A 15,236-nucleotide genomic window follows, 5' to 3' on the forward strand; every position below is an offset into this window, starting at 1 on the left:
CTCAGTTCCACTTCCCTCATCTCCCTCAAGTCCTCTCCTTTGCTAATCTTAAATGACATTTCTGGTCCCTACTCATCTCTGGTCAAAAGGCCAAACCCTGCTTTCTGTTCAGCCATGATCCTGGAATTTTTCACCCACTTTTAAAGTACGTATATTCCTGCTTTCTCCAACGCTACCCTTCAGGTTTGGAAACAGTCCCCTGCAAACGTGTGTGAGCCCAGCTAACTTCTCGTTTCCTCTTAAAACTCTCCTTTGGAAAAAATCAAATGACAACAGTTGAACTACCACTTTGCTGAGATTCTCACCAGTCACACCCATTCATCAGGTCGTACCGTTCCTCTGCTCCCATCATCCATTTCTTGTCCTATATTTGGATGGAAAACTTGGACTTAAGATTGGACTTTCTATAGTTAAAGCATCCCTTTATATATGGAAACAGGAGGAATGTAATCCTAGTAAAAATTAAACCAAATCCAGTATGTTTTAAGTTAGCACATACATATATAAAATGTGCATATATGCGTGCATATATATTAACACATATAGTGCCTGTGTGTTCATGTGACTCTCCTAATGGTATTTATACTCATTTATATAAAATACTTATTACTATGGCTACCCAGTTAAAGCTAATCTTTCAGGTTTTTTCCTGTGGAAGAACACATGCAAGAAATTAATTGCACTTACGTATCAAAAAACTCTCTCAGTTCAAATGAACACCATGCATTTCTTTATCCTCAAACAGATGCAGTTCCCCTACAACATGAGAGCTGTAGTTCTGAGTGTTTGCAAATTTGGGTGCCTTCACAACTGCATATGTACTCCAAATACACACGTGTTTGAGAGACGGGAGTCTTTGAATACAGACTTTTAATTTTCTTCAACAAACTCTTAGCTCCAGTTAAATTCATCAAACCAATACATAAACATTCTCACTCACTCTCTGTATATATACATACGTATACACACACATACACGCATATACACATATATGTGTATGTATACACATACACAAACAGGAGAGCCAAAAACGTTGCCCTTTGCCCAGACCTCGCAATACGTTCTACTTGCTTGTTCTTTTGTTTCAAAAATAACAAGACCTCTCCTCCATCGCATGTTCACAAAGGCACCGACAAGCACTAGACAGCACAGGTCGGTACGTGAACCCGCTGGGACAGCCCATTCGCTCACGTAAGTAGCAGGCAGCCTTTAACACTTGTTTTGGGAAAGGAAAATGGTTTTGGTAGGTACGGAGCCCAATCATTCTCCATCTTAGCAAAAAGTTAAGGCTTGAGAACCGGGCAGCTTATCAGGCAGATTTCCACAAACACAAACCTCGCTGTGGGTGTATTTCAAAGTATCACATAACCGTCTAGGAAAGTCCCCAATAAATTACTCTGATGTTGTCACAAAAGACAACATTCCCAGTCTAGCAGAGAAATTTTAACAGCAGCAACTACTTTTATTTCAAAATACCAAATCTTGTCTTTACTGACCCCAGCGTGAATTTCCTAGGGACTTAAAATCCTCGCTGTAGAAAAGTATTCTGCATTCTCTCGCTGTCTAAAAAATATCGTTGGGTCACACACAAAACAGAAACTGTGCTTTGAGATATTCAAAACTGTATTGGACAAACACTGTGTAGGCTGTGAAGAACACGCTTCTTGCATTCCCAGAAATGGTCCATGGAAGTTTCACCATGACATGGAAACTGAGTTGTTTTCCAGCTCTAACGTGTGAATCTTTCTTCTATGGTTCTTGCAAGAAACAGGAACTGTGTTCAACGGCATCCAAGACCCCTCCTTTTACCACTTCTTTTTTTTTTTTTTTTTAAATGGAAATCACAACCCTGGAAGCATTTTGAGCACAAACTGTTCTCACAGATGTTAAGGGGAGTTCTCAACTGACATCACCAAGACCTGAAATTTTACCCCTTATATTTGACCATGTTTTGAGAAATGCCCAGCAAAATGGGGTTTTCCAAACAACTGTGACATTTGGATACCCCTTGTATAGATATTACTAAGAAAGGATTTAGACTTGGAGAATATCCACTTATGTGTCCCGGGTGCTGCTCGACCTGTTTTAAAATTCCAAGGAATAAGTGCTCTTTGTGCTTGTCCCTAGAGCAGGGCAATGTCGGGAAGGGCACAGGTCATATTTGATTTACCCTGAGCTAGGTGGACCTTTACTTCCTACAGACAAAATTTGACTTCTTAAGTAATTCACTAGTCTTTATTGCTACTTTTGATAAAATATTTGTGAAGGAAGAATCTGTGTGTTTCAAAATTAAAACCTGTACTTGTTTCAAAATATTTAACTAGTTTACATATACAAATTATTGTAGGGCTTTTTTTTCTTACATTTGCCCTTTCCTTTGTAAGACAGCAGGTTTCCAGAGTTCTCGGGATAAAGAAATGTCCCTAGCCTACACAGAGACCTCAAGCTTCACACAAATAAAACCTTTCAATTAAAAAGCAGACCCTGCCTAAATAATGTGATCATAGCAGCAAGCCACACCTTGAAGGAGGTTGATCAAAGCCCAGGAAAACACACGGTCATTCCAAAAAACCCGTATTTCACCCACTGGAAAATACTAAAAAACACATACAGGACATTGACTTTATTAAAAATTATGTCATGTGCCGAAAGCTGCACAAATTTGATATCATTTCTGGATAAGGACTTGTATGCTTGAAGGACTTTTTTCAGTTTTATCAGTCAATTAAGAAAAAAAAAAGAAAAAAAAAGAAAAGAAAAAAGGAAAAAAAAAAAAAAGAAAGGTATCTCCCTCTCCCTAAATCTTGCCCTGTAATTTCCCAGTATATTTTCCAGGCCAAGTGAGACTGCCCAGGTCGTACTTTGGTAACACATATGTTCATCTGGATGTTCAAAACATCCTTCTCTCTCCTGTATTCTTTCGCCTCCTCCCCTTTGCACCTGCTATTGCCTTTGTTATGCTTCTGATGACCTGTATCTTATTCTACACATACATATGTATTAAATATGCCTGTGTGTACATAAATAGACACATACATACACATAATGTACAAACAAAAGTACATACAGAAACATACATTAAATGCTTGAGATACATGAGTAGATTGGTTTCATGGAGTCACAGTCTGGAATCTTGTATTACTTCAGCTTGGTTTTATAGAGATGTTCACCTCTCTCCACCCAACCTCCTGAAACTCCCGAGGTGCTAATACTGAGCACTTCTGAGAGTCAAGCCAAGTAAGTTTATTTATCAATCTAAACTTCAAAACCAATGTTGTACTACCTTGGCATTAGCCTGAATCACCCTTAAGGTCAATATTCCAGTCTATGATCAACACTAAGTTGCTTCAGACAGCAAGGATTCAGCAAATGCAGGGTCATCCACATCTTTGACAGTAGAAAACTAGAACTATATATAGAAAAGTTAGCTTTTTATCATTTTCTTTTAAGACAGTATGTAGCCAGCTCAGAAAATGAAACCAGCACATAGGACACTGAACATACATCCATCGTTACAGAAGTCTGTCTGAATTAGACACGGAAGTCATTCAAATCATTTCAGTTCTGATCTTATTGTATCATTCGATTCACCTTTATTGCTTCCAGTGAGTATCTTCATGACCTGTATCTGAATAACAATTTACTCAGTTTGTAAAATTTAAATGTACAGTGGTCACTTACCACAGCTTGCAATACGCACATGAATTTTTTCGCATCCCATCTGTGTATTATGTGCTGAATGACAACTTTTATTTAAAAAGGAATTCAAGAGAGAAAATATTACAGGCATTACTAAAACTTTCTGAAGAATGACGTCGTAGTCCCATAACCCTTTACTGAGTTGAAAATGAAGTGATCTTCAAACCTCTTATTACTGTAATCAAAAATCAAGTACTGTAAAATAACATGTAAGCTAGAGAAATTAGACTGGTAAATGAAGAAAATATCATTTTTATTGATAGGTAAATCTAGTTGTTGTGGTTGTTGGAGCTTCTTTTCCTAGTCATTAAGTCTGATAACATGTCTAACAAGGATTTACAAGAAGAAAAACCACCTACTTTATTTAAAAAATAAATTTAGGTGATACCCAGTAATAAGTAGAAACTAAACTTACTTTGAAAAGGATAACCAGACTAGAAACCACCAAGTGATCTGAAGGCTTGGGACCAGTTCACGTCATTCATTAATATCACTTTGAATCACCAGTCACGCGGAGCCAGTTTCTCCTTTCTGACGCTCTTGCGGGGACGACCTTCATGAGTCTGTCCAGCAGGTGGCTTTGATCCTCTTTCAGACGCGTACAAACCCATCAAGTGACGTTCCTTCACACGGAAAACCATCAGTGCTGCAGTAGAAAATTAGTGGCTACGTTTAAGTCATTATTTGAAGCCCTCAGAGCTTCTAGAGCATCTCCCCTGGAAAATCCCATTTCCATAAGTCGTGCAACCTGGAAAAGAAATAACATAACACCGCTTTAAAATCAGAGTTTTATTCACACTGTGTGCGCATTAGTCATGTTAACAGTGTCAGAAATCACTTTTCCATTGATCAGGCTGTTCAAAAGCTTATCTTTCCAGAGAGTAAGCAAGCATGGCTACGCACCGCCACAAAGACGTATCTGGGACAGCACGCTTAAAAACATTGCCACAGACAGAGATGACTGCTTTCTGATAGTTTATTCAAAACAAACCGTTTGCTGAAAATGCCACACCTGTATTTTCCTAGCTGGTCTAGTTTTGAAAAAAGAGTAAAATAGAAAGTATGGCACCACACATGACAACTACAGTCTAAATATTCTCAAAACAGCGTAAGTCATCAATGACATTCGATGGAAGAATTACCTGGAATAGGGCATATTAAGACAGTGATTTTGGTAATCAATAACCACTTGACCATCCCTCTTTATAATAGCATGTACTCGACACCTAACCTTTTTGCTCTGTGCTAACAGATATTCAAAGTACCACATGTAAAAAGCAGTGTAGGTATAACCAAATTTTATTTATGGTTAAATTCCAATCTAAAGTACATTTAACATCTACAATTCTCAATTACATATGACTAAAAGTCACTATATAACTCATTCACTTTTATAGTTAATCTTCCAGAGAGGGGGGAAAAACAAGGGGGTGGGGGTGGGGGGCAAGGAGGAGCACATAAAATTAACTGTGGCCACTGGCAGCAGAAAGCATTCCCCATCCTGCTCCAAACGGCCTGTGACCAGACACCACAACTCCTGAACCTGCAAGTCCTGGGCTACAGGAGCTGTCTGGGAGCTACCACTGCTCTTCCTCTGCTCGTACAGAGTCTGCAGCAGCAGCAGAATGAGGCTGAGCAGGAAGGCAGCAGAGACCGTTTACATCTCAGGAGGATTCTTCCCGGGGTGCAAGAGCAATGTGCACTAGTATTGAAAGTACTTTAAATGCCTTTTAAAAGAAAGGTGCCATTAAAAGCAACCTCCCCTTCCTCTAAGACACCTCCAGAACTTTCAGTATTTTTAATCTTCTCTGCTTTGGAGGCTTACTGAGAAATATACTACTGCCAGTACTATACCAGAAGTATACTACTGCAAGTATGCCTGGAGGTGGGGGTCCTCTTTTTCTTAATCTAAATACACCGTTACAAAACAGTTGAAAACAGCTACCTTGGTTGTCAGAATATCAAATACGGTACTGATCATTTTTGTGCCTTTCCCTCTTTCTCCCCCCTTACAACCCAATGTCAGTTTCTCACCTTCTTGTAGGGAGAGAAATGAATTGTTACTTTCGACACCTCTGCAACAACAGTGACTTTGAACTGGATTTCGTAACCTGTAACTTTCTAAAGTTTCCTCTGTCTGATTTTTCATGTAAGATTGTGTTTTTCTTATGAGAAAAAGGGCAGGCAGTGGAATAAAAGCTAACCACAGAAATAAATTTCAGAAGAAAGGTTTTTACCATAGTTGCCATGAATTCTAACCTTAAGAAGTGGTGGATGGAATTGCAATGTTCCCATTTACAGAAATATCCAGTGAGCATCACAGGGAATAGATTGTTACAACAAAAAGCTCTTTTCATCTGAGTATATTTTAACCACAGGAACTGAATCCAGCTCCAGGAAACAGAGATGTATACTGGTAACGGTAATTTAAGGTGCTAAAAAACCCACAAGAAATGCAGAGATTTTTGTACCAGAAGTGTTGCAAATGCTTGCAAATTTTAATATGACAAACAGAAGAAAACCTTGCATTTCTGCCATTCTAAGACAACTTGTGCAGTTATTAGTATAGCCTGGAGGAACCAAAGGTGCTTAGATTACTTTTTTCTTTGCAGAGTAACTAGACAGCATTGCAAATGACAGCAATCAGATGAGCTCTATGACTTCAATGCATGAGAAAATGTAAGCATATATTGCTTTCATAAATCTAGGGCTAAAGACTTTGGGTAAGAATCAACATTTCCAGCCCAACAATAAAAGTTCACATAAGCAGAATTTGTCAGTAAAACAAATAAACAAACCAACCCAGCAGGGAAATCTTTTGGTTCACCTCATACCTGGCACTGCGTAGGCATTCAGGCCAGCCAAAACTAAGTTTCTGGGTTTTGTCTCAGAAGGTGTTCTTTGGTGTGGGGGTTTTCTTTTCTTTTTTGTTGTTGGTTGGTTTGTTTTTTTTTTTTTTTGTCGGATGTAGCCCAGCAAACTTTGCAGTCAAAACCACCAGTGCAGTCACAGTTTTGAACATCTTGAACATAATCTAACATTGAATCAAAACTAGAAATCAGATCACAGCAAAGACTTCTGTTTGGGAAAATCTCATTTTAAACTAACTAGAAATGACAGTGTGGTGCTAGCAAGTGTTGATTTATCTCCTTGAAGGAGGAAAAAGGGAAAGAAAAACTCACCCTTGAAACCTACTGCCCTGGTTTTGGCTGAGATAGAGTTAATTTTCTTTATAGTAGCTAATATGGGGCTATGTTTTGGATTTGTGCTGAAAACAGTGTTGATAACACAGGGATGTTTTAGTTGTTGCTAAGCAGTGCTTATACTAAATCAAGGACTTTTCAGCTTCCCATGCTCTGCCAGGTGCACAAGAAGCTGGGAGGGGCCACAGCTGGGACAGCTGACCCCAGCTGGCCAAAGGGCTATTCCATACCATATGGCGTCATGCTCAGCATGTAAAGCTGGGAAAGAAGAATGAAGGGGGGGACATTTGGAGTGATGGCGTTTGTCTTCCCAAGTAACCGTTAGGCGTGGTGGAGCCCTGCTTTCCTGGAGATGGCTGAACACCTGCCTGCCCACGGGAAGCAGTGAATGAATTCCTTGCTTTGCTTTGCTTGCGTGCGCAGCTTTTGCTTTCCCTATTAAACTGTCTTTATCTCAGCCCACAAGTTTTCTCACTTTTACTCTTCTGATTCTCTCCCCCATCCCACCAGGGAGGAGTGAGTGAGCAGCTGGGTGGTGCTTAGTTGCCGGCTGGGCTTAAACCATGACATCTGCTCTCGTTCAAGGGTAGCAGAGACCTTACACTGGCCGATATGGCCAACTGCAGACAGGTTACAACCCAGAGAACTTAGTTGTATGCCATAAATCCTGAATACAGAAATAAGACTAATCTTAAATTCTTAAATTTCCTAGTAAATCATCCTCTCTTTTGAGAATAAAACTATCAACAAAAGTCTAAAAGTCTAAATCTATACAGTAAGTCTAAATCTATACTTGGTAGAAAAGACACAAACTTCTCTGTGGCATCAGTACGTGAAATCAGTCAACCCCATTATTGAGGGAAACATCCAAGTTTTACCCAGCAGTCCACAGCTGGCGTAACATTCTTATTTCCAAAAAATTACATGACTGAATTGGAAACTCAAGCTGAAGACCTCAGTGAAGGAAAACTTGCCTGTCTACAAGACAAATAATGAAATGTATTTGTCATTCTTCCTTCTTTGAAACATTTATCAGATTTGAATAGCCCCCACTAGTGAAACTATCTCATCTTTAAAGACAAAAGACAGTTACACATAAAAGCAGAAACTCCCAAGTTGATTTGTAACTCTGGTTTGGATGGTAATGACAACTCGTCGTCTCTGTACTGTGACTGTTATCTGATATTCTAATTTGTGCTGCTACAGAGAACATTTAAGGAACGGTCAACAGATGATAAAATATTAGTAGAGGTAACTCCTAACTAGTTTTTTAATGCCATTTTAAAATAGAAAAATGTTTACCTGCTCTTCAGAAACCTCAGTAGGTGGAGGTGTGTCTTGTTCAGACGGGCGATGATCTTGATAATTCGCATTATGTCTATGACGTAAAGGAGGAAACAGTCTATTCCAGTTAATCATCCCACCCTGAAACCAGACACTGCTGTCAGTCTTTGTAAAAAGAACTACAGATATTTTTAAACAAAAAGATCATCCATCCCACATAATACGCAAGGCAAATGTTTGAGTAAAATACTTTATTTTAAACAACAAATACTGCTGTAGTCTCTTACGAAGTCACAACTGGGACTGGTTACTGCTTTACTAGTTATTAGAAGTAATCACTGGATTACTTTTAAAGAGTGCTAACAGAAGGAGGAAAGGATGTTTCACATCCACTATGAAAGATTTGGTTTACTACAGTGCTAGATTTCTGAGGCTGAAGGGACCGCTCTCTTTATTGATAGGGAGTTGCCTGGCAAGAGATGCAACAGCGGGTCCTGCAAGTGCTTTGCAAGACTGCTGCTGGAGTTAACCAGGGAAAAAGAGTGCAAGAAATAAGTGGGGGGAAAAGGCAAAAATGGATTCTTAGTGCATCAGCAAAACCACATCAGGAAACTCAGAACAAGCTCAACCTTCAGGATACCCGTGATTTCCATGCAAGTGATTACTTCTGCGACACCAATGCAACTGTTACAGACACACAGACCACCTCACCTAACTTCCGTGTATTAAATACCATTGCAAAATCTGGCCACATTCCAGTGCCAAAACATTTTGTTACTACAGAGTAATAATACAAATACAGCAGTAACGTATGCATTGTGTAAATCACAGAACTGAAACTTTCTTTTAGCAGCCAAGCTTCAAGTCTTGTAATAATAAGTCGGTTAGAATATAAAGTGCAAATACTAAAGTACAAGCTTTATAATTGTCCAGAAATAATTAATCCTCATTTATTAGCTTAAACAAACATTTTTAAAGGGATTTTGTATCACACCAAAACCACAGGCCCTGCAAACAGGGAACAAGAGCAAACCTCAAATCTCTCTTTTCTATACAATTTGTTAAAAAGTCTTTTGCAGTTTGTTGTCCTTTTCCTCCACCCCTGCTCCCTTCGTTACTATGGAGAAGATCCCCCTCCCTTTCTGTATATATAGGACATGGACTTCCTTCCTCTAGTTGCTCTATTTTAGTTCTATACTGTCGTTTCTCAGAAGACCTTCCTCTTAAGAGAGTTTTTTCTTTTTTCTCTCAGCAAGGGCTCTTCCTGCCTTTATGTACCCCTAGAGCATTAAATGCTCTCTGCTCAACCAGATCATCAGCAGCTAAACCTGCTCCTAGACCAAAAAAACCCCTGTTTATTCAGTTTTCCTGCCCTTTCCTTTGTTTTCTTCCTTTCTCTCCAGAGGAGACCCAACCAGGCCAGACACCACAGGGGGCAGTGCAATAGCACACTTAAAAAAGCATTTGGGGAGCCGCGAGACTTGAAACGCTAGCTTGTGAAGCGTTCCAGTCCCTTATATACTGGAACGTATTTTTTCCTGTGAAGATGTGCAATAGCTAGGAGTCATCACTGGTTTTCAAGACATAGTTTCCACTGTTAGTGATTCTGAATTTAAAAAATGATTACGTATCTACATTTCGATTTTGCGCACTGTATAAAACGTTTTCTTAAAAGTCATGAGGTTTTAACCAAAGGATTCTGTGTAAGCTTTGCGTTAGCCAAACAGTGTAGTGCAGTAAAAAGGAGAATTGGTTTGTAGTTTAAATGCAGAGAGGGACGTCAGACCTTCTACTGACACCACTTCACTACTCCGTGGTCTTGGAAAATCACGTCCTGTACTTCCCCATCTATAATTTCCCTTAACTCAGAACTATGTTGACTTTTAATTAATTAACTTTGAATTTCTGAAAGTCTACTAAGCTGTCTCAGCAAGAACACTGCACTAACGCTGCTTTGCCTGTTTTTATTCTTTTGAAAAGACCTGAGAAGGAGAAAATAATGCTTCCACGGGTCATTCACATTAAATTGGTGAATTGAAAAATGCCAACAGGATTGTGAAACATTCCTATGAAGCACCAGAAGTCATACAGAATAATGTATATGAAATATAAAATCTACAATAAATGTATTAATTTAGCGGTATTCCAGTGTATCTGAAGACTGAAATAAATGTACCGTCCCAGCTGTGCCTTCAGCTTCAATACTGAACTGCCTATTCCAGTTTGGTTTTGCATCCTCCCTGTCCTGCGCGCTGTCACCTAACACTACAAAGAGACTTGTCTACTTCCTTACCCTAAACTTACAATACATTTTAAATTAACGTACACAGAATTCATTACTTTCAATTAAAAAAAATGCAGATTCCTTACAAAGGTAACTATTTAGCTTTGAAGGTTTACACCAGATATCTTGATAAACTACAGATGTGGACTGATGTATTCAGAAGAGTTCCATGGGAAGACTGCTAACCCTTTCCCAGAAATAACAGACTAGACAAATTAGATCAAAATAGTTGTGAAAAGATCTTTTTCAGTTGCCCTCAGAACATTTCAATTACCTTTGGAAATTGTGACAAACATAACCCATCAGTTCTTAATTATATTAAAGAAGTAAGAATATCCAACATACAACAACAACAAGTATTAAAGGCTGAAACTCTTAATGGTGCGTCAACACTGATGTTTAGGATTAATCCCAACATTATGATCCACTTCTCATCTGTGCATTACTTTACAAACTGCACCAAAACCAGGCACATTAGGCTTCATCTTAACTGCAAGAAAATTGTTTCCCTTTGCAGACTTGCCTCTAATTACATGATGGACATGCACGAAGTCAGGCTCAAAAGAGCAGAGATTCAGGGAACTGCAGCAGGAACTACGGGACTGGTACTGTGGCCAATCCCACAGAGTAAAGGTAAGGAAAAATTAGGAAGTGCAGCTAATGTCTTAGATCCACAGAAGATGGAGATCAAGGCTATGGATTTCCAGTGTGGATGGTGAATATGTAAAGACTTTCAGACAACCTTAACTATCACAGCAGAAATACATGAAAACTGTGAATTTTAATTTGACCCAAAGCAAACAGCAAAAAATGTCTTAAATTAAGTAAATATCACAAATTCCAGTTAAAAAAAATGCACAGAAGGAGATTTCTAGACCAATACTCTGCCTTGCCTCACAGAAATTATTTTGCAGACCTCCCCTTCACAATTTTATGATGATTTCTGTATTACAGTGTTTTTTGACTGTGCTAACTCACTCTGTGAGAAGTCAGGAAGATTTCACATGAACATATCCAATCTGATGAATTTATTTAAATGATGCTTCTAAACCATCTGAGAGTCCCTACTGCAGAAGCAGCAAATGATATTTATGCATTTCACAATATACTTGAACCCTGGCACCAGCACCCAACAGCACAGATGAGCTCACACCCATCTCCTTACCCTCCACAGGAGCCTTGTCTCAGATAACAGAGCTCTCTGAAGTGGTCCAAAACAGAGGCAGAAAAGGAGCCAATAATTAAGCAGTAAGGATGATCCAGTATAGGTCCAGTATGTAAGCTCCTTTCCTGAGCAGCACCTTCAGTGACAAGTGTCTGCCAGTCGAATCCATTTAATGAAATCCAGGCAGTTCTTCTGGGATTCTGGTTTGTGGTTTGTAATAAAAAGAATTAAGTTTAATACTAAATGGTTTGGGGGCTGGGACTCAACATGACTCAGGAGGATGCAGTAAATGGTAAGGACTAGGTAAGGAGGATGCAGTAATGACCAGGTAAGGAGGATGCAGTAAACCTCTTGCTTCCAGAGCCAGTTTCCACAACTGACAGACTCGGGCTATCTTCCACCAAGGTGATCTCAGGTGACATTTTTCTTTGTCCTGAATCTTAGGTGTTGGGGAGCAGCAAGTGCAGGTGCTGCTCCAAGAGGAAAGGCAAGCTGAGAGCCAAGGGTGACAACAAGGCAAGCAGAGGCAGTAGCCTCACTGAAATGTGCTGTGTTCCCACAGGATCCAAGTGAGAAGAGCAAAGCAGGTCCAGTGTCAGTAACCATGGTCAGCCAAAAGTCCAGATTGTCAGGCAGGTGTAAGATCAAGCCTAGAAGTCAAGTCAGTGGGTCAGGAGCAGGGAGGGAGATACACTGGTCATTGGCACACGAGTATCCACAAAGCTCAGCAAGGACCAAGGGCAAGGACCTGAACTTAAAAGCAACTCCCAGTCAAAGTGGATGAGACCCCAACAAGGCTTCTCACAGGTATTTCTAACCACAGCTCTTTCTCACACAAGTCTGCTCCAAGGCTGAAGAGCTGTGCTGTACCAGAGCTGGCTCTCAGCAGAGAGCCTGTTGGTGCACACGGGGACATGACATAAACCAAATCCTTTCCCCATTCAGTGCTCTGGACAGTAGCCACTTGTCACGTTATCTATGCAAAGGTAAGATTACTTGTTCATGTCTGCTTCCTTAGTCCAATTTTCCCATGTCCAATTGTGTGAATGCTGCAAGATTTACTATAGTAACAGGAAATTTTTTTTTTGCATATTTAATTCCTCCATTGCTTTGTTTGTGCTGCAGGATGAGAGGCTCAAGGAGACCTTCTCTGCTTATGGCATGAAAACAGCATCAAGCTCACTGCAGTCAAGTGGCTGAAGATTCCCATCAACTTGCATGCATTGGTCCCAGTCCCTGCAGTGGGGTTCTAGTCTCCATTGCCAGCTGTCATACTTCTTTTCATGGCATTAATCAGAAACTCTGTTTTGGAAGTCCTGGCTGCTGTGCTACTAGAGAGAGACAGGCACTGAAAAATTCAGTCTACAGACTATCATTCATAAAAATACTTTGTACAAATTGGTGACTGGGCCCTTATTTCTGTCCTCAACATAGTCTTCCACATGTCATCAGGAAAAACACTTGACAAAAAGACTGCTTCATTAATTATTTGACTAGAAGGGTGATGGACACACCTAAGAAAGGCCTATAAGCCTTCCCCCCTCCCTTACTCCTAGGCTGTAATTTTTTAACTAAAGAAAAATTCACTTTCCTTTGGTTTAGCAGTGCAAAAACTAGGTGAATCAGTTGATTGTAAATTCTTTGTTACTGCCTGATAGGAGACAAACATACCAAGAAGACCATTTTATTGGCCTCTGATAAATCACTACTAGAAGTGGATTAGGAGAACACTGGTGATGCTGGAACTTCTGTTACAGGAAGGCGACAAACTGGTCACAAGTTCAGATGACCAAAGAATGAGATTTAAGAACAGACTGGATCAAGGGAATGGGAAAATAGCAGCTCTTCATCGCAGAAAAGATTGTAAGGAAATGCCATATTGATGATGTTCTTGGATAGCTGCCAGGGCTTTCGTACTGAAGTTGTGCCTTATGAGGTCACATCCTTGATGTCTTTTTTTGTTTTGGGTTGGTTTTTTTTTTTTTGTATGGTGTCTGGGACAATACTGTTTACAAGGAAGAGACAGATAGAGCTAGCAAATATCTCTGATTGTACAACCTGCTAAAACCCCAGTTATGCCATTTCTTTTCACATAATCTCCTTCCTCACTTTTTGAAAAGCCACTCTACCTGTTTCCCATATACATATCTGCCATGGCATATTTTGTAAAAGCACTTCTTATCCAAAGCTTGACAATTAAAAGTGTTGTATTATGGACAATTAACAAATATCCAGTTAAGTAGCTGTCACATCTGCACATATTTTAATCAGATTAATTTCAAAAGAAATGAAAGAAAATGCTTTATAAAAGTCTTCTTAAGTGATGCATGTGGTTAAGATATTTTGATAATGTTATCTCATGTATATGGTTAATGCCAACTCGCCATCTGTTTGCACAAACAGGAAGCACCTCCTGATATCTGTCCTGTTCACCTTTTCTTAACATAACAACCGCAGTGAAAGAAAAAAAAAAAAGGAAATTGCTTTGCATTTCATCTCTTAAAGTAACATTTTTAAAGTTTGCTACACTGCATAGGAGCCATTAGTTGGTACAGACATACATATTGTCGTACTTCTTTCATATAAAGCTTCATTTTAAAAAATGTACTGAAAGCAAGAAACACTTATTTGCTTTTCAGACACAAATCTTCCTACAAATTATTGACTCCAAAGTACACATACTGATGATATAAACAAAGAAAAAGCATAGCCATGAATGACACAATGATACCTGCTGCTCTGAACACTGCATAAGAAAGATCAATGGTAATGGTGGAATTTACAGTAGACTTATTCAAATGTCTAGCCTGCCTCTTTTTGTGAGGACAAAACTCTTCTGGTTTTGTGGTTTTTTTTTTTTTTTTGGCTTTTTTAACTTTAATAACTTCCTTCTTTTGAAAGGGGGTAGAAATGTAACAGTATTAGTGTTCTGATAGTGTTCTGATGCTCAGAACAGAATAGTGTTCTGAGCATCATTCTTAATGATGGAAAGAATTTTTCACCAACAAAAGCACTCCAGCAATTTCTAATATATTCCAGTTTCCTATGGAAATTTATCCTACAGACTATTCCCTTTAGCCAAGGGGCTCTGTCTCCAACTCTTAGTTGCTGCATCCTGATCTTTGATGCCTGCATTGTCCCAGAGGAGCTCATGTGTCACTGAAGTTCAGAAATCCACATGTGGTCTTTTCTGAAGCCTGATCAGCTATTTCCTTTGAAATCTAGGAGGAACACCTTAATCTGGCCTCTGAAGCTGCCTGAGAGAAAATGGAAGGGATTTCAGCACAAGCACGATGCCTTCATAGTAGCAGAAGCCAGAAATGCCAACGGGCAGGCACATCTGCTTCTTGGAGGCGAGGGTGGAATGGCTGCTTCTGCTACTGCATTCAAGGGAGGTGCAGAGAGTTGTGAACGCTTCCTCACGTACTCGTGCGTGCCCAAGTACTTGGCCTTGTAGACCACTGCTTGTCACACACGACAGGAAGGGGTACCATTATTTGAGTCAGACACACAACTGGCTGGCAGTAAGTGAAGAGCTGTGTAGGTACCCTAAGAAACTGGCAGTTAGCTCAGAAGACTGAAAGAGTCAGATTACTCTGCA

The 15,236-nt window shown here is 39.6% G+C and overlaps 1 protein-coding gene across 1 annotated transcript in view; it reads right to left on the bottom strand.

Moving 5' to 3' along the window:
• Window positions 1-3,562: 3,562 nt before the first annotated feature.
• The window catches only part of UBAC2 (UBA domain containing 2), a 103,616-nt gene continuing 91,942 nt past the window's right edge, over window positions 3,563-15,236 (bottom strand). The window contains exons 8-9 of the mRNA XM_075526435.1: window positions 8,205-8,327; window positions 3,563-4,447 (exon numbers count right to left, since the gene is read on the bottom strand). Of these exons, the coding sequence (XP_075382550.1) occupies window positions 4,340-4,447; window positions 8,205-8,327 (231 nt within the window). The 3' untranslated portion in view covers window positions 3,563-4,339. The remainder of the gene's footprint in view (window positions 4,448-8,204; window positions 8,328-15,236) is intronic.

This window comes from Mycteria americana, chromosome 1 (assembly GCF_035582795.1).
Source record: "Mycteria americana isolate JAX WOST 10 ecotype Jacksonville Zoo and Gardens chromosome 1, USCA_MyAme_1.0, whole genome shotgun sequence".
NCBI lineage: Eukaryota > Metazoa > Chordata > Aves > Ciconiiformes > Ciconiidae > Mycteria > Mycteria americana.